At 39.9% G+C, this 22,132-nt stretch overlaps 1 protein-coding gene across 1 annotated transcript in view; it reads left to right on the top strand.

The window, feature by feature from the left end:
- TMEFF1 (transmembrane protein with EGF like and two follistatin like domains 1) overlaps window positions 1-22,132 on the top strand; it is a 294,551-nt gene that overhangs the window by 120,184 nt on the left and 152,235 nt on the right. Inside the window, exons 2-3 of the mRNA XM_073630825.1 lie at window positions 14,008-14,120; window positions 19,826-19,955. Of these exons, the coding sequence (XP_073486926.1) occupies window positions 14,008-14,120; window positions 19,826-19,955 (243 nt within the window). The remainder of the gene's footprint in view (window positions 1-14,007; window positions 14,121-19,825; window positions 19,956-22,132) is intronic.

Below are 22,132 nucleotides of genomic sequence, written 5' to 3'. Positions count from 1 at the left end.
CAAGGATGCCCAAGGTGGATCAAACTGACCTTACAGAATACCAAGGACAGCTACAATGTTATCAGAAATTGTAGGGTATTGGTAGCAAATTAAACTGTCTTAAAATGTATTCTAGCTGACCACTCCACTGTTTGGCCACATTTTCTATGTGATCATCAACTATAGTCAATAGTTCACATAGGATGCCAGTAGTCGGATGTGCACCATGCTTGCGGGTCACAATTGTTACATCGCTGTAGATGTTCTCCTATACTTCTCGATAAAGCAAATTAAGTTCTGAGAAATGTATTGAATACTATTCCCAAAATACTGTTATTTACCAGCGGCTTCTGAAAGAACAATCTGTTCAGAATTATAAGGTTGCAAAAGAAAAAACTGCGCTATTGAATACATTGAATAGGTGCCAAGCTTCAGCTTAAAGTGATATACAACAACAACAGTACACGTAAAAAGAAGAAGCTGCGCTAATAATGAATTGATAAAAATAACCTGTGAATAAACACATTAAATGCGTGTGTCACAAACACAGTGAAAAGTGCAACAAAATTGTCCACCTATGATCAAACACTAATAAAGTGATAACAAAATATATATATCATAATGAACAGTGAAAAATGGAATGGAGTAAATCCCAAGTACACCACATAAATTATATTTTGAAATAAACTATATGGTGAAAATAGTTGGGACAAAAATCTGGACAAATAAATATGAAAACAGTCTATATCATCAACGTTGAAGACGATGGAACATTGCAACACCCAGTGACGAGTCTTCAGGGGACACAAACTGTGAATCCACCACCACACAGAGTTAAGGCTTACCAGCTATACAAGCTAGATTAGCTTGTCACCCAAACCTGGGTATTGCGATCTCCCGCTGCTGTAAGGGGCTTGTAGGTAGGACGTTCACCGAATCCCAGCCCAGATAAGATAGCGGTCCGCGTGTGTCAGTGTTAACCAACACTCTCCACTTGAGAGACTTGCTGCTGTACCCGGGCTGGAAAACGATCTCAATAGATCTATGTGGCCCAGAAAGAAAAACAAAAAAACCTTGCCATCGGTAAAACCAGATGATTTATTCAAGAAAAAGATTGGTCAGCAAACATAGGACTCAACAGGAAAAGTTAAAACAGGAAAAACACGCCCGTGCAAAGCGGGACGTGACAAAAGCGCGGTGACGTCAGTACGTCTTTCACCCATTGGGACGTGACAAAGGCTGTGACTCAATATTCTCTTGTTGCATTTGTTGCTAATCAGAGTTTTTTTTCCCCTAAGCATTTTATTCTGTTTATTGCTATTTTTTCCCCCTTATTCTTTCAGTAGTGTATTATTTTTTCAAGACACATAAAAACAAACTTTAAATGCACTACTTTTACATAGGCCCACATTGCCCAGTGCTGTATCCTTGATGTATAACATTATAAGAACCATTCTAGATGATTTTATCAGTTCTGGGTCAAGGCACATATGCTGTTTAAGAGCAACTGTATGCAATTAACTGGGGCCTTGACTTTGTTTTGCTTCAAAGAGTATTTCCAGCTTTAATGATGAAGCGTGTGCTTTAAAAAGGTCATGAAAATCTTGCAGTAACGGCAAAACAATGGTTCACAGAACTTGAGTAAGTAAACATTCATGTAAGAAGAAAAAAATGTTTGGAGAGAGCTTTCAGAATGCCTCTGTGTAGCCCAGCTGCTATCAAAAGTAGTTCGTTTCAACAGATGTCAAGATAAATAGAGATCTTAATGAATAAACCTTCATTGTGACAATTTCATAATGTAAGAGTATTGCCTACTTCAGAAATTGTACGTTCATAATGTGTTTGGTTGAGTTGAATAAATAATAATATATGTTTTATGGTACATTACATGTATATACAGTAATTCTAGTTTTTTAAGCGAAGAGTTAAACCTGAGGTATACTCTTAGGGGCCTGTTTATTAAGACTGACAGAATAATTGCTTTTCATTTAGATAAATCATAAAGAAAACCACAGAAGGCCCTAGCAGTTTGATGATTGATGCCTCCTCAGTATTCTCCATAAGACTTTTGCTTGTACGGCCTTTTTTGTAATTTTACTATAAGATCAGATTAAGCTTGTATATTGTACTAGAACTTCAAACAAGTAGTTTGATCCAGGCTGGATCCTTTTAATTATTAACAATAAAATATGTCTCTGATCCTCCTGAATACAATATATTGATTTATACCACAGTTGTTTATGTCAGAAGTAGGATTCAAAACCATAATGTATTCCTAGGCAGATGGACTTGAGTTTTCTGAAAGGTAAATTTATGTGCTTACTGAAGAAGAACAACATTGTTCACATCTAGGCCGTCCATTCTGGTTTTAAGTACATAAAGCACATTATGCTTTCTTACACATTTAAGCAAATACTTTCACACTAATAACACAACTTTGGCACTACAATATATTGACAAAAAAAAATACTGTTGGAATTATGTATCAATGACAGACATACTGCTGGCCCTATAGAGCCTTTTGCAGTAAATATTCCTGTTTCTATGTTCTACTCATACCCAGGAGAATTAATTCATGATACCAAGTGAAAATTACTTTCAGAGGGCAGCATGGTAGGGGTGGCAAGAACAAAGGCTTTCTAACAAACAAACAAGCATATGTGTTACTCTGAAACATTATGGGGGCTAATATAAATTCCCTGTGCAAATGTCTCAAGCATTTGCATAGCCGTCATAAATAACCCCTGTAATTTGTGTAATATGTTTACTTCCTTTTATTGTAGCTGCATCTAATGGCCATACTGCAGTATTTTTCTGAAATACCCCTAATAGGAAAATACTACATTAAGTCCACTAAATGGATCTGATGATCTTAGGAAGCAAACATGTTACACAGATTATCGGGATTATTCGTGATGATTGTGTGAATGTTTGAGACATTCACACATCAAACTTTAATAAATACATTCCTGTGCATTTGCTGTAGTTAATAAACTGGAGGTTTTGACCATGAAACATTAGTTATGCCATGGAGAAATTGTTTATTTTTTTAGAACTGATGTTCTTTCTTAGTTCATAGGCAACATAAAACAATTGGGCATGGCTGCTCACAACCATTGAAGGTGTGAAATGTTTAAAGCTAAACTCCAGCCCTTCTTTCAGGCTTGCACAGTTGCACAGGCTCCTCTCTTGTACTAAAATACTTACTCTGATTTCACCGATGCCCACCTCATTTCCTATCTGGCCCTTTTCTCCCCTGTGTGACCATTCCTAGTCCACTTCTTTCAATCATTGGATTTCAGTTCTTTCAATCATGGAGGTTTTAGCATCCACATTAGGCATGTAAAAAACAGGTTTTATTTAATAATTAAACTAGCATGTTGCTGTGGGAGTAAGGAGGTACCAGGGATGGAAAATACTGAATAAGCTGATTTAACTTTAAAAGTTTGTACTTTCTGATGACTGTAGTGCATTGCTTGATGTACTAGTATCCCATTGCTTGCCCACAACACAATAGTCACAGGAGACCTGCAACATTTAAAATAGTATTGAAGTGTTTGTAGACTCTTACATATACCCATTGAAGTGTGAAACACAGAGATGAAACAAATCCAGCTACATAATTTATACCTGTTTGCAGTCTTCTCTCCTCTACATTTGTTCAAATTGCAGAATTTACAACTTGTCTGAGCATTCAGAAAGCAGGGGGCAGAAAGTTGAAGTTACACTCTGCAGAGCTTGGTGAGGAGAGCTGAGAGCTGATTGGAGGGAAGGAACACCCCCTCCCCTATTTGCACAGTACATAGGAACAGAGCTAAGGCTTTCAATTGCAGGCTTTATGCTGGAGCTCCTCCCTTGTCACCTTTTTTCTCTTGGGCTCAGGAAAACCTGTCAGAAGTGCCTCGTGCAGATAACCGAGCAAGGAGGCAGAAGCCAGAAATGACATGTAGTGCTCTGGATAGGGACTAGTACACGCTATTTTCATATCAGAGGTTTACAACCACTTTAAGGTTGTAACTAACCTGAAGAGCACAGAGTGCCTAGTTCACATTTAAGCTGGCCTTACACTTGTAGAATTTTGTTAGAAAATTGCCCATTTAGAACATTAATTCAAATATGTATTTAGTTAAAGGTGGTGATTCAACAATTGACAACATTAACAAAAAACAAAAAAAGAGAAACAAAGAACAAGAATGAAAAATCTTATTGAATTTAATAGATTAATTTGCTCCCAGGTGAGAAAAATCTTTTCTAGTCTTAGGCACATGCACTTGTGAAGGTAATCTGGAAGTAGAACATTTGTCCTATGAAAATCAAGACATTGGCATGGTAAAAACTAGTAAATCCATAAAGGCACCATCGAATGATCAGATGAGCGATTTTTATATTTTTTTTGTGCAAATGTTCAAAAAGTGTATTCTGAATCCAAAAGTTTATTACATATATAAAAGTAATTATAGTAAACAGTTATGAAGCCATGTGTGATGCACAGTGATAGTGACATAATGATAATTCATCATGTGTAATTTACCAACTACGTTGAAACGATTACAATCACATAAAGCAAATCAACTGTCACAGCTGTTACAACTTCTAATTTCTTACAATTTCTTAGAAATATGTATCTTAGATAATTAAAATCTCACAAATACTGTGAAAAATGTATATAGACACTTGCAGATGCGTTAATTCTTAAAGAGTTGGGACCACGCCACTAGACACATCTGTTCTGCCTGGTCCATTTCCCTAGTGCAGATCTATGAGCTACTATTCTGCACAGTGATTCTGTTTGGAACATTGTGCACATTTATACAGCAATACACTTTTAACTATTCCATACCAAACAAATTTTATATATATATATATATATATATATATATATATATATATATATATATATATATATATATTTATTTAAAATTTACTGTGTCTGCATGTATGCATTTCATATATACTTCAAAGTGATTCTGTAACTTAAAATAAAGCTGCTAGCAGTTGCACAGTTGCAAAGGGGCTGCTTTACTAAAACTGGAGAGTGCATTTGGTGCAGCTGTGCATTGTAGCCAATCAGCTTCAGCTTGATTGATTAAAGTAGAACTATTGGCAAAACTTTTTTTTTTTTCATTTTGAATAGCGCAAATAGGGGTTATAACCCCTGTCAGATTTTTTTTTTCACCATCTGTGTCCCATTGCAGAGATTTCCCTTCACTTCCTGTCCCTAGCCAAACAGGAAGTGAGAGGAAATCCCTGCAAATTAAATTTAGATTTGCTTGGGGGACGCCAGATCACCAGAACTAGTGTCCCCATTGGAAGATTTCTCCTCTATTACTTTTCAGGAGACAGCCCAAAATTTGGGATTTTCTTTTACTTTCACTTTCAATGATAATGGTAAACATGACAAATAGAGAGGGTAAATCTCCCTAATGGGGGCTCAGACAACAAAAAAAAAGACAGGTGTTTTAATCCCTCTGCACTCTATCCAAAACTAAAAAAAAAGTTTTATCTTTAGTTATACTTTAAGCATTGACAATACAACCTTGAAGCTGATTGGTTTCTATTCAGAGCTGCACCAGATTTTGCACTCTCAAGTTTTAGTAAATCAACCCCATTGAGTCTTTCTGCTTATATTCAATGTTTAACCCATGTGAACATCAGTTGTGCCCCAAAAACCTAGAAAATATGCAGTCATGAACATCAAAATATGAGAAACTTTGTACTAGAGATGTATAGTAACTACCGTATTTATCGGCGTATAACACGCGCCGGCGTATAACACACACCCCAAGTTTAGGAGGGAATTTTAAGGAAAAAAAACTTTTAGAAGGGAAGTTTAAGGAAAAAAAACTTACATTAAAATGCCCATCAATGCAGCCTTATCTGTCCATCTGCAGCCTTTTCAGTGTCAGTGCAGCCTTGCCCCAGTGCAGTCTTGTCAGTGCAGCTTTGTCAGTGCAGCCTTGTCAGTGCAGCCTTGCCCCAGTACAGGTGCAGCCTTGTCAGTGCAGCTTTGCCCCAGTACAGGTGCAGCCTTGTCAGTGCAGCTTTGCCCCAGTGCAGGTGCAGCCTTGCCCCAGTGCAGCTTTGTTAGTGCAGGTTTGCCCCATGTACAGGTGCAGCCATGTCAGTGCAGCTTTGTGCACTCGGTGTAGATTTAAATATGGCGCCGAGACTGCAGGGAGCCGAGATACACATACCCGAGCGTTCTCGGCTTTTTTCTGCGCCGCCGTCACGCCCAGTCCCGCCCCTGGACCTGTGTTATGTCCATCATAGGGCGGGACTGGGCGTGACTGTGAGCGGCGCCGAAAAAAGCCAAGAACACTCGGGTATGTGTATCTCGACTCCCTGCAGTCTCGGCGCCATATTTAAATCTACCCACGGCTGTGTATGTCGGCGGCGACCGCGGCAATTGCCCCGATCGCTCCGATGACACAGAAATCGGCGGGGATCAGCCTATAACACGCACCCACGATTTTCCCCTGATTTTCAGGGGAAAAAAGTGCGTGTTATATGCCGATAAATACGGTATATTGTATTTTAGAAAATAAATTACATTTGCTATTAAAACGTGGCAGTTTTATCTGAAATAATTATTAGTGCAGGTGTTGCTCATCAAAGATAATTAAGACTAATGCTTTAGTGCATGAAATTGAGTTCCATACATGTCTGACTGCAAAATGAAATTGACAAAATCACGTATAATGAAGTACAAGAACATCACATTGTCTTACTTAATATGAGGGCTCCTCACATCTATGTGCAAACGGTAACATACAAATCTACCACCATTGGTACAACAAAGTACAGGTAAAACTTGCAATGAGTTTCCATGTCAAAGTGGCTCTAAAGAAGTGGTTCTCAACCTGGGGGTCGGGACCCCCTCAGGGTTCGAAGGATGATTTGCCAGGGGTCACCGAATCTTAGGCTGTTCCTAAATCCCGCACCGCTCTCCTTGCCTTTTTGTGGCTACCCAGCTGGGCTGTTCCTGGAGCCTGCGGCCGCCCACTCAGCCTCTTCGCAGCCGCCCAATCAGTTCACAGCATGGGTGGGGGGCAGAGACTAGAGGTCAGTTGACTGGTGAGGAATGTGAAGTGGGAGGGGCCGGAGGAGACCCTATCTCCTGATTATGGCATAGGTGTCTCTGCTACAAGACACCACAAAGTCGGAAACACAGTGAAGCCGGAGACACAGTGAGTAACACTACCTGTGATTATGTTGTGTTGCCATTAAAAGTCCCCACTACAGTTCTCAGATCAGCAGATGACCTCGATCAAGAGCACCTAAGTTGGCTGATCAGAACTCCCCCCAGCACTGCCACTCACCCCATTCCTCCACCACCCACCAAGGAGTCTGAGAATGAATAAAAATAGAGAATACGTGGAAGGGGGAGGAAAAGAGGAGGTGGAGCAAAGAAAAAGGGAGAGAAAGAATAAGAGAAAGAACAAGAAAGACGGCTAGAGAGAAGGATGGGGGAAAAAACAAGAAATTAGGATAGAGAGAGATAAAAGGGAAAGAAAGGAGAACAAAGAGAAAAAGTGGTACATCCTGAAATGTACCCTACGGGGTTTTAATACTGTACGAGTGGAAGGGACTCAGGGAGCGCTAAATGTCCGTGGGTTAGGGGCACAAATGACTTGTCCTGCCTTGCGTGCTGACAATCCACGCTATGAAAATAATTTTACTGTTAGGGGTCCCCGAAATTTTATCAAGGGGTCACGGCACTAGAAAGTTTGAGAACCACTGCTCTAAAGGATACTAGATAAAAGTTTTTATGATTTCTTTCTATAGGACCAAACATATGATATGTGCTATATTTTAAAAGAGTATTGAGCTTTGTGAAGTAACCACATTGTAATGAGTGGGATTTGTGCTTGAAATAAATTATAATGCGGTTAAATGCCTATATTCCGTTAAATGCCCTTTTATGCTATAGTGTGTATGTTGGGTTTCATTTATGGTTGAAAATGTCATAAGGTCATAACTACAAATCATAAAGCACCATAAAATTTGTCTGGGCACTCACTCATATGCCCAGGAGTTATGTCTTCCCAAGCTGGTCAATTAAGACGGCCGGCATCTGGGAGAAGATGTCGGCGAGGGCCTTGCAGACTTTGGACTGTTGAAGTGGTGGTAAGTATTGCAAACTTTAGTTCTTCATTAGGTTTAAGACACTAGGCTTGATTCGCAAAGCTAAGAGACCAGGATGAGGATACTTATTTTTTAAAAGTGACAGTTTTCTGGACAGCTGAGCCCAATAAGATCTGAAATTACCAGTCCCACGGCTAAAAAAAAAGCTCCCTATGTATGTATAAAGCTTTGTGAATCAAATCTATTGTGTTGAAACCTTTGCTATGAAATACAGTGACTTGGTTGTAAAGTCAAGACCTACTGGTAGTTTTCAGTGCAGTGATTGATGCCTTACACTATGACTCAAGGCAGGCCATACATGATTCTTCTTTTTTCATTCAACCAATGGGTTGAATGAAAAAAAAATGTGCCGATTCCCCTATCCACACATTTGATGTGGATGAGAAAATCCTTCCCGCTGAGCTATTGTATTCTGCCAGCAAGGAAGCAGAATACAGTGATCGGTGTTGCCCACTATAGCCAGTGGCATTGACCATTCAGGAAAAGCCAGACAGACTGGGTATACACAAGTTGATCAATAGATCAACTTGTGTACAACCAGCTAGCCGATATGTAGATTGAAATTCGGCTGGGCCCTTTGATCCAAGTATGGTCAACTTAAGTCCCTCTCACACTAATCCTTCCTGTAATTATAACCCTAGCACTAATCCTTCCTTTTGGAAAATCAAACCCTTTGTTTACATACTCACCTATCCTGCTCCATGATCCTTTGTACAAAAGACCAACCTGCCTGTGATGGATACCAGTGGCAAGGTCCTTGTGATCTGATCATATCAGATAGATGATACTCATGATATCTTTATGTCTGTGCTACAAAATGGGAAACATGCAGAACTGCTAGCTTATGGCTGTCATTTAAGGTGTGTTCCTTTAAAACCCACATCATTTGTATTATTCAGCAAGAATTCCGGCAACTGTTACTTGCAATATAATTAATTCCTGTTCTTTGATAATTACATATTACTATAGCCAATGCAATTCTGGACTCTACTACCCTTAGTGACTTGGAAAGCGTTACACCAAATTAGCAAGACAGTCAGGAGGCCAGTATTTTCCGAAGACTTCAACACCTCACATATTTCTCTTGTGAAAATTCTGTTTCATTTACACTATAATTACTGCTTTCTCTATTGTTATTTATAGGTACTTTAGTTAAATTTGAAGCAAAATCCAGTCAGTGAAAAGGACAGCTGAACAAGAATATCTGATTAGACAAGCTTCTTTTGGACAGAGTTGTAGGAAAACTTAGTTTATCACTAGAAAAAGATTGTATTAAACCTACATTAAAATTAATTTAACCTTTCAATTCCAAATTGTCACTTCTTCTCTGTGTGTCATCTGACATATGACAAATTCGGTTTAAAAAGTCAGTTCATCTAAAACATATATCTGTTTTTGGTAGATGCCAAGCCAACAGTTTCTTAAATCTCCTTGGGATTTTAGTAGTAGAATAGTTGCATTTGAGCTTCCAGGTCTGTACACCCGCTACTAAAAAAGGAAGAGGTTCTATGGAAAATATAGCAGAAACAAAAATCTGAAAAATAAAAGGGCAGATATTATGTATAATAAATAACAATATATTAAGCAAAAGTATTACATTATATTAGAAAAATAAAAGGGCAGGAATTATGTATAATATAGAACACTATTTATGTAAATAAATATATTTATATACTCTCATATTTGCGTGCCTGTGTTTGTCTCAGTAATGTATAGTCTTAATGAATAGTAGAGATGAGGAGTTATGCAGACAAAGGCTAAAAAGAGATAGCTAAGGAATGTTGTCTACATGCATGGTATCCTAAGCATCTCTATGTCTGACAGAGAGAGAGCAGCTGCCGCAGGATTATTGCTGGTTGTCTTTATTGCATGATGTCCTGCTAAGTTAAAATAATCACAGCTTTTTGCTTGTTGTAGGACTTGAATAGTTTGCTGACAGCAGACACTCACTTAAGCAACCAGTAAGACATTTCAGTGTTCCTATTTATCCTATATATTTACCATCTCAAGTAACTCTGGCCTAATTTAGTGATATAGCTCGGTTGTTAGAGCAAAGTCACCCTGGTTTTTAAACACTTTTTAATTAGGAATTGAAGCCAGGTCTGTATGTTCAAAACTCTAGTACCAACTCAGTTTAAGTATTTATCTGACTACCTGCTCCCACAAGACCGAGGGAGAGCCACCCACTCAAAAAGTACTCCAGATTAGGAGTGTTGTCTTCTATGCTCATAGTTATGATACCTCATATCATAATCACAGTCTTTTAAGCATTAATTAGTGTTGGGGATTGAGTTTAGGTTAGTGTTAGAGATTGAGTTAAGGGTTTAGTTACCATTAAAGATCAAGTGACATATGTTAAGGGCTGTGGTGTGAGTAGAGCTGGCCATACCCCAGTAGAATTTAAATTTTCGTAATGTTTGTTATGTTTTCTAATGGTTTGTGGCGTTGAAGTATGTGTCAATGACATTTAAAGAATGGAAATTTTTTCTCAAACAAATGAATCTGGTTAAGTATTAAAGATTTATTTTAGAGGACAGGCTCGGTGTTAGGTATCTGGTGATTGTCCAGAATAAATGTTAGGTCAAATTCAAACTAATCCAATGTTTTGCGGTGTGTTACCGCATGCATGGTAACATCCTTTATGCACCACAGCATATTTTAACAAACATTCAGTGTTTTTTTTTTCAGCACACCACAACACACGGATGGTTCACATTTGTGCATTGCAGTGTGCTAAAATGCAATTTTGGTGTGCTAGGTGCATTAGTGTGCTTTTCCAAGTGAGTGTCACAACAACACACTTCATGTAGCTTCATGGATTACAGTGCCTTGCCATAAAATGCGCAATTCACCACTTGTTACTGCAATGCACTAGTGTGAATTAGCCCTTAGGGTCACATTATTATTTAAAGATCAATTGAATTTTTGGAAGAACTTCAATTAAGCCTTGTATTCAGTGCCAGAATCTGCCAAGGTTCTTAGCGTACACAGAAAACACTACTTTCTAAATTAGACTGAAAAATACTGAATAATTTGTATTACAGGATATGTGGTAGTAGACCTATGAACCTTTTAGTTTTCTTACTTACAGTATCTAACTATTGTTTTTAATAATGTTTAAATATTTGAACTTGGCACATTATGGCAAAATCCTCCATACAAGTAGTAGTACTTCTAAGCATCCAGTGCTTTTAAGAGACATTATTTTGCTATTATTTACTAGAAATTAGTTTACAAACGTAGAAACACAATATATTCAGAACACATATACCTGAAAAGACAGTACATTTCTTTTGTTTTAGTGTTTATAATAAATTCAACAAATTGGACTTGATTTTGAGATATAATACTAGCTAAACAAGTTCTAAACTCTTTAAAATAAATACAATACACTAATATGTATATTATAAGTATATATTATAATAAATAAATGTAGCGCTATGTGTAAAAATATGGACTATTCATTTATATGTAGGATTTATTTATTTTAGAGATTTGCACTTTATATTTATTTTTACACATAGCGCAACATTTATTTATTTACTAATAGATATATATATATATATATATATATATATATATATATATATATATATATATATATATATATATATATATTCCTTGAAAGCAGGGGCTGATGTGAATGCATAAATTGGCGGCGCTATGCAAGAACCTGTAATACTAATACTAATAATATAGGAGGTGGTATCAAAAAGTTTCAAGACTAGCTCTATTTATAAGAAAGTACTTTATCTACGTTTACACACTATCACCTTCAAAATAGTCCCCTTGCACAGTAATACAGCGCTCCCAGCATTCCTGCCACTTCTGGAATGTGCCCTGGAAGCCTTCTTTTCAAAGCATTTCAAGCACCTTTTGCTATTCGCACTGGATCTCCACAATGGTGTCAAAACAGCGATCTTTGAGCTGGATCTTAAACTTATTGCAGCATCACCAAAAGCTTGCTGATTCATGTTAAATGTCTCTGTGGCAGATATGCCCAGTTTCACGCAGAATTTCACATTTTTGTTTTAACTTGCTGTCCATGATGAAATAGTAATGCACGTGGTCAGTATAGCACCAGTTGCACAGCTCCTGATGTACACAGGATGATGTCTTTTGGCACACTGGCTTATGAAGGTCGGTGCTCCCTGTGACTGTAGGTGCAGCCTTGTGCTGCCATCTTTTGGAATGTCAAAACTAGTCTTGAAACTTTCTGATACCACCTCGTATGAATAAAAAGGGTTTGGGGTTATATAGGTAAGTCCTTTAAAATTAAATTAAACTTTAAATGCATTTTAGGTCATAAACCTAGCTGTGCCGTCTGAAAGGAGTTTCTGGATCACAAGATTGGCTGAACACACTTAGACTCATTCACACAGCCAAATTTTCCATGGCATGACAAGTATCATGCAGGAAACTGCGGCCAAGAGTTCAGGAGTGTGTGGACAGCTACAGCCAGGAAACCTGTATAAAGCAAAGACAAGCTGACAGCAACCACAGCTGTCTGCTGGTGTTTGTAAGATAAGACAGAAGACAGTTACCTGCGGCTGGGGACAGTTGATCTTCCCAGGATGCAAGCTACTGTGGGCAACCATCCTGTCCCTTACCATGGGTAATTACTTCATATGTGACAAAGCTAACAATTTAGATCATGTTGCTTTATCAAGCAAACTATCATTGAATGTTAGTGGATGAAACTCAGTATGTAGTGCATGTTCACAGCATCTTTGTGTGACCCCATAGCTCAGTGCTGACCCATGGTTCATGCTACAGTTCAGGTCCACTGATGCTGCCTTTGCAAAGTCAGCAATGCAATGGTCACATTGCACACACCAAGGCTTTTTTTTTTTAGCACAGCATACATTCAGCAGTAAACAGTGCATCTGCCTATTCAGTTCAGTGGTTTTGTGCAGACTTTCCAGCTGTTTTATTGCGGTGGATCATTTGTTTTGAGGAGAAAAGCTGTCAGGTAACAAGAAACTCAAGGTATTTACATGCTGGGCTTAGTTAACATTTCTTAGCCTTGAATTTCTTTTAAGTGTCACATTTCACAGTTTTTAGTCTGCTGTGATGTACGTATATGTGGAACCTCTAAGAAATGTCAGTATATTGCCTACTAGTAGGGATTTAATGCTGTGAAAACAATAACTCCTTAATATCGCACACTCTACCAGAGATTAAACTACATGTATAAGCAACACGGGGGGTTATTTATGAAAGGCAAATCCACTTTGCACTACAAGTGCAAACTACAAGTGCAAAGTACACTTGAAATTGCACTGAAAGCGCACTTGGAGGTGCAGTCACTGTAGATCCGAGGGGGACATGCAAGGAAAATAAAAAACAAAATTTTAGCTTGCACATGATTGGATGATAAAATCAGCAGAGCTTCCCCTCATTTCAGATCTACCCCTCAGATCTACTGTGACTGCACTTCCAAGTGCACTTACAGTGCAATTTCAAGTGCCCTTTGCATTTGTAGTGCAAAGTAGATTTGCCTTTCGTAAATAACCCACAAGATCAAAATGTCTCATAGGTTCTAGCAATTCCCAACAACACTTTCCTGGAGCTGTCTTGATCTATAAGTGGAAGCTCGAATTTGCCCACCACTGTTTTAGCAAAAAATAAATAAAAAATAAAATATGAATACTATCACATTAATTACATTACCATATTGAGATTAACACATCTTTTCCAGTAAAGTGTATGACTTTATTAGGTTATTTGCTGTTTAGCTTTTATCCCTCCATATAGTGAACCCCAAGTCCTATATGGTCCTGGACCAAAGACTGCTTGCAGCAGATCTGTAAAGATGCATTGATATTTCTAGAGATGGAGATTCTACCACATTTACTTATAGCATGACTTTTTCTTTTGTAGAGCTTAATATGAGGGAGTCTGAAGTACGACGAGTGTGTGATGAATCAACGTGTAAATATGAAGGTGTGTGCAAAGAAGATGGCGGTATACTGAAGTGTGCCTGCCAGTTTGAGGTAAGGTAATGATTTTTTAATTCAATGGGCAGAGCTTGTACAGAAGGTTGTGCTCTAGTGACAGGCTGAGTTTTCTATTCAATTTGTTTTTTTTATAGGCATTTTCTTACTTTAAAGTAGTAGTAAACCCTCTCATTCTTTAACACATTGGGCACAATAAAAATAATATTCCCCACTTCCTTGAGCCCTCTATGGTACAAAATTGTTGCTTCTCGTTAATCTTAGATGCTATGTTAGCTGACTCGTAGGGACTTCACACTGGGCATCAGATTACATATGCCTATTCACCTATATATAGCTCTATGGAGACCTAGTTGTATTTCTATGTTATATCCTTTTTTTCTTTTGTTGATTGTTTCCCTGCAAAACCCAATAAAAAGTAATTGTGAAAAAAAAAAAAATCCCCAGTGAACTGTTTTTTAGGATTTGAGGTATGGATATCTTTACATGGTTACATTGGTCCAGCTTGCATATACCATACCTGTGGAATCCCTCTAGAAGCTTGAAATCACTGTAGTAGACACCATTAATACAGTGATTTGTGAATACAGAAGGTCTCCTGCTCAGCACAGGCACCATTCAGAGAATGCTTTGCATTTCCTTAACCACTTCAGCTCCGGAAGGTTATACCCCCTTCCTGACCAGGCCATTGTTTGCGATACGCACTGCATTACTTTAACTGACAATTGCGTGGTCGTGCAATGCTGTACCCAAATAAAGTTGACGTCCTTTTTTTCCCACAAATAGAGCTTTCTTTGGGTGGTAATTGATCATCTCTGCGGTTTTTATTTTTGTGTTATAAACAAGAAAAACCTGACAATCTTAAAATGCGTCCCAGAGCAGATCATAGGTATCACGTACAGGTATGTGATTTTGCGCTTAAGGGCTGCCCTGCCACAGTATATGTACGTGGGACAGTCCTTAAGCGGTAATTAATGCAAATCATTCTCTGATTGGTGGAGGTGGAGAGCGTAACATCATTGCCCTTCTTTTCCACGCTGTTCAATCAAAGAATCCTTTGCATTCATTGAGAAGATGCAAAGCGATCTCTGAATGGCACCTATGCCGAACGGGTAACCTCCTGTGTTCATTATGCAACAGGGCTGATCATCAGCACGGGGCCTGGAAGCTATTGGATCACTTTAGTAGTGGTGTCTACTACAGAAATTCTGGATGTAACCATGTAAAACTATTCATACCTGGAAATCTTCTTAAAGCAGAGTTCTACCCAAAAGTGGAACTTCCGCTCATTTGTGTCCTCTCCCCCTCTGGTGTCCTTTCGGGGGGAGGGGGGGACAGAATACCTGTTCCCACTTCTGGGAGTCCAGGCCGCGGCCCGTGACATCACAGCGGGGCTCCCTCCTCCTCTCCCTGTGGCCGGGCCAGTAGGAGAGAGGAGTGGGGCCTCGCGCATGCGCAGCAGGGTTCCCGGCGTGAAGCTGTAAAGCTACACTGCTGGGTACCCTTACCTGCAATGATGGCGTCAGCACTTGACAGCTGATGCAAACATCACGGGACTCCAGGACAGGTAAGTGTCCTATTGTTAAAAGCCAGCAGCTGCAGTATGTTTAGCTGCTGGCTTTAATTTTTTTTTTTTTTTTGCCGGAACACCGCTTTAAAAATGTATACCCCAGCTGTTGCAGTTTACAGCTTTCAAAGCTGCAGTCTCCTGCTTTCTGTGCAGCTTCCCTGAACTTCTGATCTAGAGCCAGTCTGTTAGGGTTTGGAGTAGAGAGGGGGAAGAAAAAGGAAGAGCCAGGCAGTGCCTTGCCATCCTAGGCTATGGTACTATGTGTTTCTATTGATGCAAACAGTCTAGAGACAACTCTAGTCCCTGCATGCAAGGTTGACTCCATATGACACTGTAAGAAAGCAGTCACCCTGAAACAGGAAACCTGGGCAGCAATCATGGCACCAGCTTAAATGGGAACATAGGCAAGGATTAAAAGATAAAGAAGTTGCATACTCAGTAAGTGATTAAATCAGCTGTTGAAAGTGCTTAAAAACAGAGGGTTTAATATCACTGTAAGTGCAGGTTGTAGAAAAACAATATACTGTACTTAGCTCCTAATAACACATTGCATCAGGAGCTGTCTCCACACATATTTTGTGTGCCTAATGTATGCACCAACTTACTTGTTCAAAACATAGAATACCAGATACAATTCTGTCAAGGTTATACTTATTACAGTTGTGTTTAAGGGTAATATTTTGTTTCATGTCTAGTGTTACACTTATGTAAATTTGAATTGCATTTTTTTATTTTTCCATTCCCTGCTGTTTTTTTACTGTCTAATTCTTGTTACCCGAGATGTAAAGTCATAAAGGTTACATGGAAAATGTTATAGCTAAGTCAGGTATGTAGAATAAGTGTCAGCTTTGTAAAATGATCCTTCCAGGTCATGGAGATTACCCAGTGGGCTGGAGGTGGAGAGGTTTATGGCATTTTAAAAGAAAAGCACTCTCTCTTCCCTTTGCAATTACCTTTATTATACTCCTCTCTCAGTGTGAGTGGACAGTGTCCTATTTTGGTTCAGTCTGATCTTTGTGATTCTTAAAGATACTCTATATCCCTTAATAAACCAATCATACCTTCCAACTTTCTGAAATGGGGAAAAGGGACACTTTTTAGTGGAAGATTTTTAGACCCTAAAGCGAGGGTCAGCGACCAGTAGATTGTGGACGGGTGACTGGTAGATCGCTGTCTGCGCTTGCTGACCCAACCATCCTAGAGCCTCAAACAGAGTGCAATGCAGAGGGACTACTTGTAAAGTTGGAGCTGCAATAGGGAGCAAGAACCGTATAAGCCGATGCCTCCTCTGTAGTGTTGATTCCTGTCCCATGCAGAGTGATACCAACTGCACTCCACCTCTCCAGAGTGGTGCCACCAGCAGGAAAGAAGAGATCTTCAGGTCAGTGTGAAGCAATACAGTGGGCATAATAGTATAGGGCTGCTTTTACACTGATGCACTACAGTTTACCCACACCACAGGTGTAGTGCACTACAGCTTTTCTGCGGGTTTGCAACACTTACATACCTGCGGATATAATAGAAGTCTATGGCAAAGCGCATCTAGCCCAGGAAAGTTGCCAGTGCATTGCGCTGCAGGTAAACCGCAGAACATCAGTGTGAAGGCAACCTTATAGGGGGCTCAGGACAGTATGGGTTAATTTACATTTGTAGTTTGGGGGTGGTGAAACCCCATAGGTAAGACGTGTTTTTACCACCCCTGCCCCAACTGCACCCCCTTTAGCTTCAGTAGCCAGGGATGTACACTTGCCGCAGCAGAAATTATACGCCCTGTCATGGTTAGTGGGTGTAGCACCTGCCAAGCATGACCCATTGAAATGAATGAGGCCACTCTGCAAGTGCCCTGCAACCTTGTGCAATACAGCAAACAAGGGGTTAAAGCAGGCAGCATTGTGTTGCTTTCTTACCACCTGCTTTACCCCCTTGGACCCTGCAGAAGCATGCAATTGTGGGGCACTTGCAGAGTGACCCCATTTACTTTAATGGCTCATGATTGGCAGGTGTTAGCACCCAACAAAAGCAACAGAGGACTTAATTCCTGCTGCGGCATATGTACACCTTTAGCTGCTGCCTCAACTTTACATGTGAACGAGCCATAAGGGTGCCGCTGCGGAATGCAACTAAGGGCTCATTCACAAGTGCAGCAGGCATTGCTGCTTTTCTGAAAAGCCATTCGAGTGTGTATGATAGGTGGTAAGGAGGCAATATGTTGCTTCTTTATCACCTGATTTAAAGTGATTGTAAAGGTTTGTTTTTTATTTTTAAAATAACAAACATGTTATACTTACCTGCTCTGTGGAAGGGGTTTGCACAGAGTAGCCCCAATCATCCTTTTCTGGGGTCCCCGGCGGCACTACTGGCTCCTCCTCTTCATCAAGTGCCCCCACAGAGAGCCCCATTCCATGGGGGTACCTGTGCGGGCGTGCTCCCGAGTCCTGCTGCTGCGTCCATTGACACAGACTGCCCCATCCCCTGGCTCCTGTGTCACTAGATTTGATTGACAGCAGCGGGAGCCAATGGCTCCTGCTGCTGTCAATCTATCCAGTGAGGACCCAAGACAGCGACTGTAGCTGCTGGGCTTGTGCTCGTCACTGGAACTATTGGGTTCAGGAAAGAAAAAGGGGGCTCTGGGGGCAGCTGCAGCACAGAAGGTTTTTCTAATGCGTTTAATGCAAAGAACGCATTAAGATGAAAAACCTTGAGACTTTACAACTCTTTTAAACCCATGATTGCCATGCAATGTACGCGATTGTGACACAGTAGTACTGCAATTGGAGGTTTAAATCAGATGTGAGGTCGTGACACTGTGCCGATGATCATTGACTTCTCCCATGTTGTTCAGGTATCTCTACCTCTTTAAGGTTGCCTAGTCCTGCCCTAAAGTATATCTAAACCCTAAGGCCTCATTCACACGGGGTGTACTAAAGTGTATGCCTGTAGAGGGTCATCTTTACCTGCACAGTGTTCCATGCAGGCAGACCCATTGCTGTCAATCGGAACACAGCTGTTGCACGGACACAGACACTACTCTCAGTCTGCGATCCGTACAGCAGCAGGTGTGTGACTGCAAATGCAGACAGTGTGCGTTTGGGACCATGCACCCACACCCATATGCATGCCAGATTGAGAGCAGCATCTGTGTCTGTGCAGCCACTGCATCCCAATTGACATCAAGCGCATGCACGGAAGAGCTGTGCATCCACATGCGGGTGGACAAGGTCCCGTGAGTGTACGTTTTAGTATGCCCTGTGTGAACAAGGCTTTACTTAGAAGAAAACTTCTCTTATTTGGTCCCTTTTGTTCTGTTACATATACCATTGAAAGTGTTTTCTGATATTTGTTTGACCAGTTTAACCAAATGACACTTTGTTGAAATGTTTAGTGAAAATTAATACTTTTGGCAGTTAAATAGTATGTTTATACAAATAAAAAAGGCATATGTGTAGTATATTTATTTATTGAATCTATGCTCAGACTATATACACAAAAGTATTTACATAACATTTTCAAAACCATATGTAAAATCACTTAAAAACAAGCCATCATTTACCGCTTTAGCTATAGGCATGATGGAGTAATTCATCTTCAAATTTCACAACAGATGCATTAAAATCACTGCTTTTTTCTATGGAAAATAGAATTTTGGCAGGCAGACAGTTCTCTTCACACTAAAACCCAACTTTAGGGCTTCTTCACACAAGGTGCATTGGGCTGTGTTGCTTAAGGCAGTCCAAATGTTTGGACAAGGCAAAAAGACTTGTTTACTGTTGGATCAGCTCAGACTTATGTGCTACGTTTTTATGCTCTGAAACAGAGAAGCAGCCAGCATGTGATTGTGGTGTTGAGATGTGCTATAGTGCTAGTTAGATAAAAGAAAAGCAATAGTCTTTAAAAAACTGCAAAGCATGTAAAAAAAATGCACTGCAGCCTGCACTGCAACACACATCATCAGCGATTGTCAATGCATTTGCACCATGGTGTGAATAAACCCTTACATTTTTTTTTGTGACGTTTGAAATACATACAGAGGTCAGGGATAGTATTAAAGCCCTTCAACTGCTTGCAAATGAATATGTAAATCCTTTAATGTCTAAGTCTGGGCACAGGTGTACTTTAATTTGTGTTTAAGGTTCATTTGCACTTTAACAGATGCCTGTTTAATGTTATTTTGCAGTGTGGCACAAATTATGTACCAGTTTGTGGATCAAATGGAGACACTTACCAAAACGAATGCTTCCTAAGGAGATCTGCCTGCAAACAGCAGAAACATTTAACTGTAGTAGCAAGGGGACCTTGCATTTCTGGTAAGAGTCATAGAGCAATAAACCTGCCTTTATGGCATTAGTTGCTAAAGAAACACTGATTCTTATTCAAGATTGTGCTGTTGATAGGTCACACCGCTGCATATGTGTGATTTACACTGTACTTTTGGAATGTAAAAATGGCTACAATAAGCAGTTCTGGCTTCATCCTTGGTCGATACAGAAAAGTAATAGGTGTATATTGATAATAAATTAGGAGAATAACTGTCTATACTGAGTGAATGCTAGAAGAATTAGCTGAAATACACATCAAAGTGTACCTGTAGTGAAAAAAAAACATTATTAAATCTCAACTGAATGTTAATGCAAGTTGCCAGCTAGTGCCCATTTATTCACCATGCTCAGATGTAGGTGCAGGCTGCTTTAACTCCATTTGTGACAACTACTTGGGTTATTTGGCATTCCCAGGGAAAATTGGTTTCTCTGCTTCCCCCTGTTAGCAGAGAAACCTAAAAGGGCCACACCTGATGAGGCAGGGGTGGCTGGGCCAGTGATGTGCATCCAGATTTAGCCCTCTACTGTCAGAACTGGTGTGCAGGCAGAAGCCTAATGCCGCGTACACACGGTCGGAATTTCCAACAACAAATGTTCGATGTGAGCTTGTTGTCGGAAATTCCGACTGTGCGTAGGCTCCATCGGACATTTGCTGTCGGAATTTCCGACAACAAAAATTTGAGAACTGGATCTCAAATTTTCCGACAACAAAATTTGTTGTCAGAAATTCTGATCGTGTGTACACAATTCCGACGCACAAAATTCCACGCATGCTCGGAATCAAGCAGAAGAGCCACACTGGCTATTGAACTTCATTTTTGTCGGCTCGTCTTACGTGTTGTACGTCACCGCATTCTTGACGTTTGGAATTTCCGACAACATTTGTGTGACCGTGTGTATGCAAGACAAGTTTGAGCCAACATCCGTCGGAAATAAATCCACGGTTTTGTTGTTGGAATGTTTGATCGTGTGTACGCGGCATAAGAGTACGCAGCTTCTTCAGAGGGCCAAGCTACTGTGGGGAGCCTATCTTTAACAGCTACCAGAGTTCTTCAATTTCAGTGTGATGGGCCTTTGTCCTTGGGCCTTGCATCCCACCAGCAGTTTGCTGTGTTACCAGAGCTGCCATGAGCTTCACTGAGAGGGATGCTACTTAAATTGGTATTCCAGCCGAAATTATACTTTTTAAATAAAAATACCCCTATAATACACAAGCTTAATGTATTCTAGTAAAGTTAGTCTGTAAACTAAGGTCTGTTTTGTTAGTTTATAGCAGTAGTTTGTTATTTTATAAACTTCCAGCAGGCCGTGGCCATCTTAAGTGTGGGCATCTGAAGCCAGACTGTATTTCTTCCTGGATCTCATCCTTGCAGATCTCGCACATGCTCAGTGCAGCACAAGCAGTGTAATAGGTTTCAGGCCAGGTTTCCATAGCAATGGCAGTGTCAGAGGAAGTTGCCACCCCTTCCCAGAAGGCATTGCAAACAGGAAATGATGCGATGGGCCACGGCCAGGGAGGAGGAAGTGAAAAATGCAGATATACAGTGGGTGCTGAGAAAATTTTTTTTTAAATATCCAATTCGTTTACAGTGCACAGTTTAGTGAGGGATGCTAAAGAGTTGTAAAAGTGGGTGGAACTCCACTTTAAGCTGATTATGAAGATAATTGCAAGTACAAGTTTGTGTTCTAAACTGTTATACTGAAATAGTGATTCTCATCTTTACTTTCTGTTGCTATAGAGTCTTATAGAAACTATGCTATGCATCTACTGTACATGTTACCCTGACTGAGTCTCAAAAACATGCTGCAAAGAATCCATGTTTGTGGAGCTTTCATGATCTGCATTTTATTATTCTGCAGTGTATACATGCACTTTGCCATCCTGAACCTCTTTTTCAATATTGCTTCTAACTTTGCACCTGTTTGGTGTCAGAAACAGGATGGGTATACTGGTGGTCTTTAACTTTAAATGTATGAATATATATACAGTGCTGGATTTAGACCTTGGGGGGCCCGGGGCACTTCAAGTTCAGAGGGCACCTCGACACAGAACTGAAATGAGTGATAAACCGCATTTGTTCTACAAAAAGTAAGTCTTTTGCCAAGACACATAAGGAAGGGAGATCCTCTACTCTCTGTCAATTTCATCCAACACTCCGCTATGT

The sequence above is a fragment of the Aquarana catesbeiana genome, linkage group LG05 (assembly GCF_042186555.1).
Source record: "Aquarana catesbeiana isolate 2022-GZ linkage group LG05, ASM4218655v1, whole genome shotgun sequence".
NCBI lineage: Eukaryota > Metazoa > Chordata > Amphibia > Anura > Ranidae > Aquarana > Aquarana catesbeiana.
The sequence above is the reverse complement of the archived record's forward strand: the minus strand, read 5'-3'. Positions and strand labels throughout refer to the sequence as shown.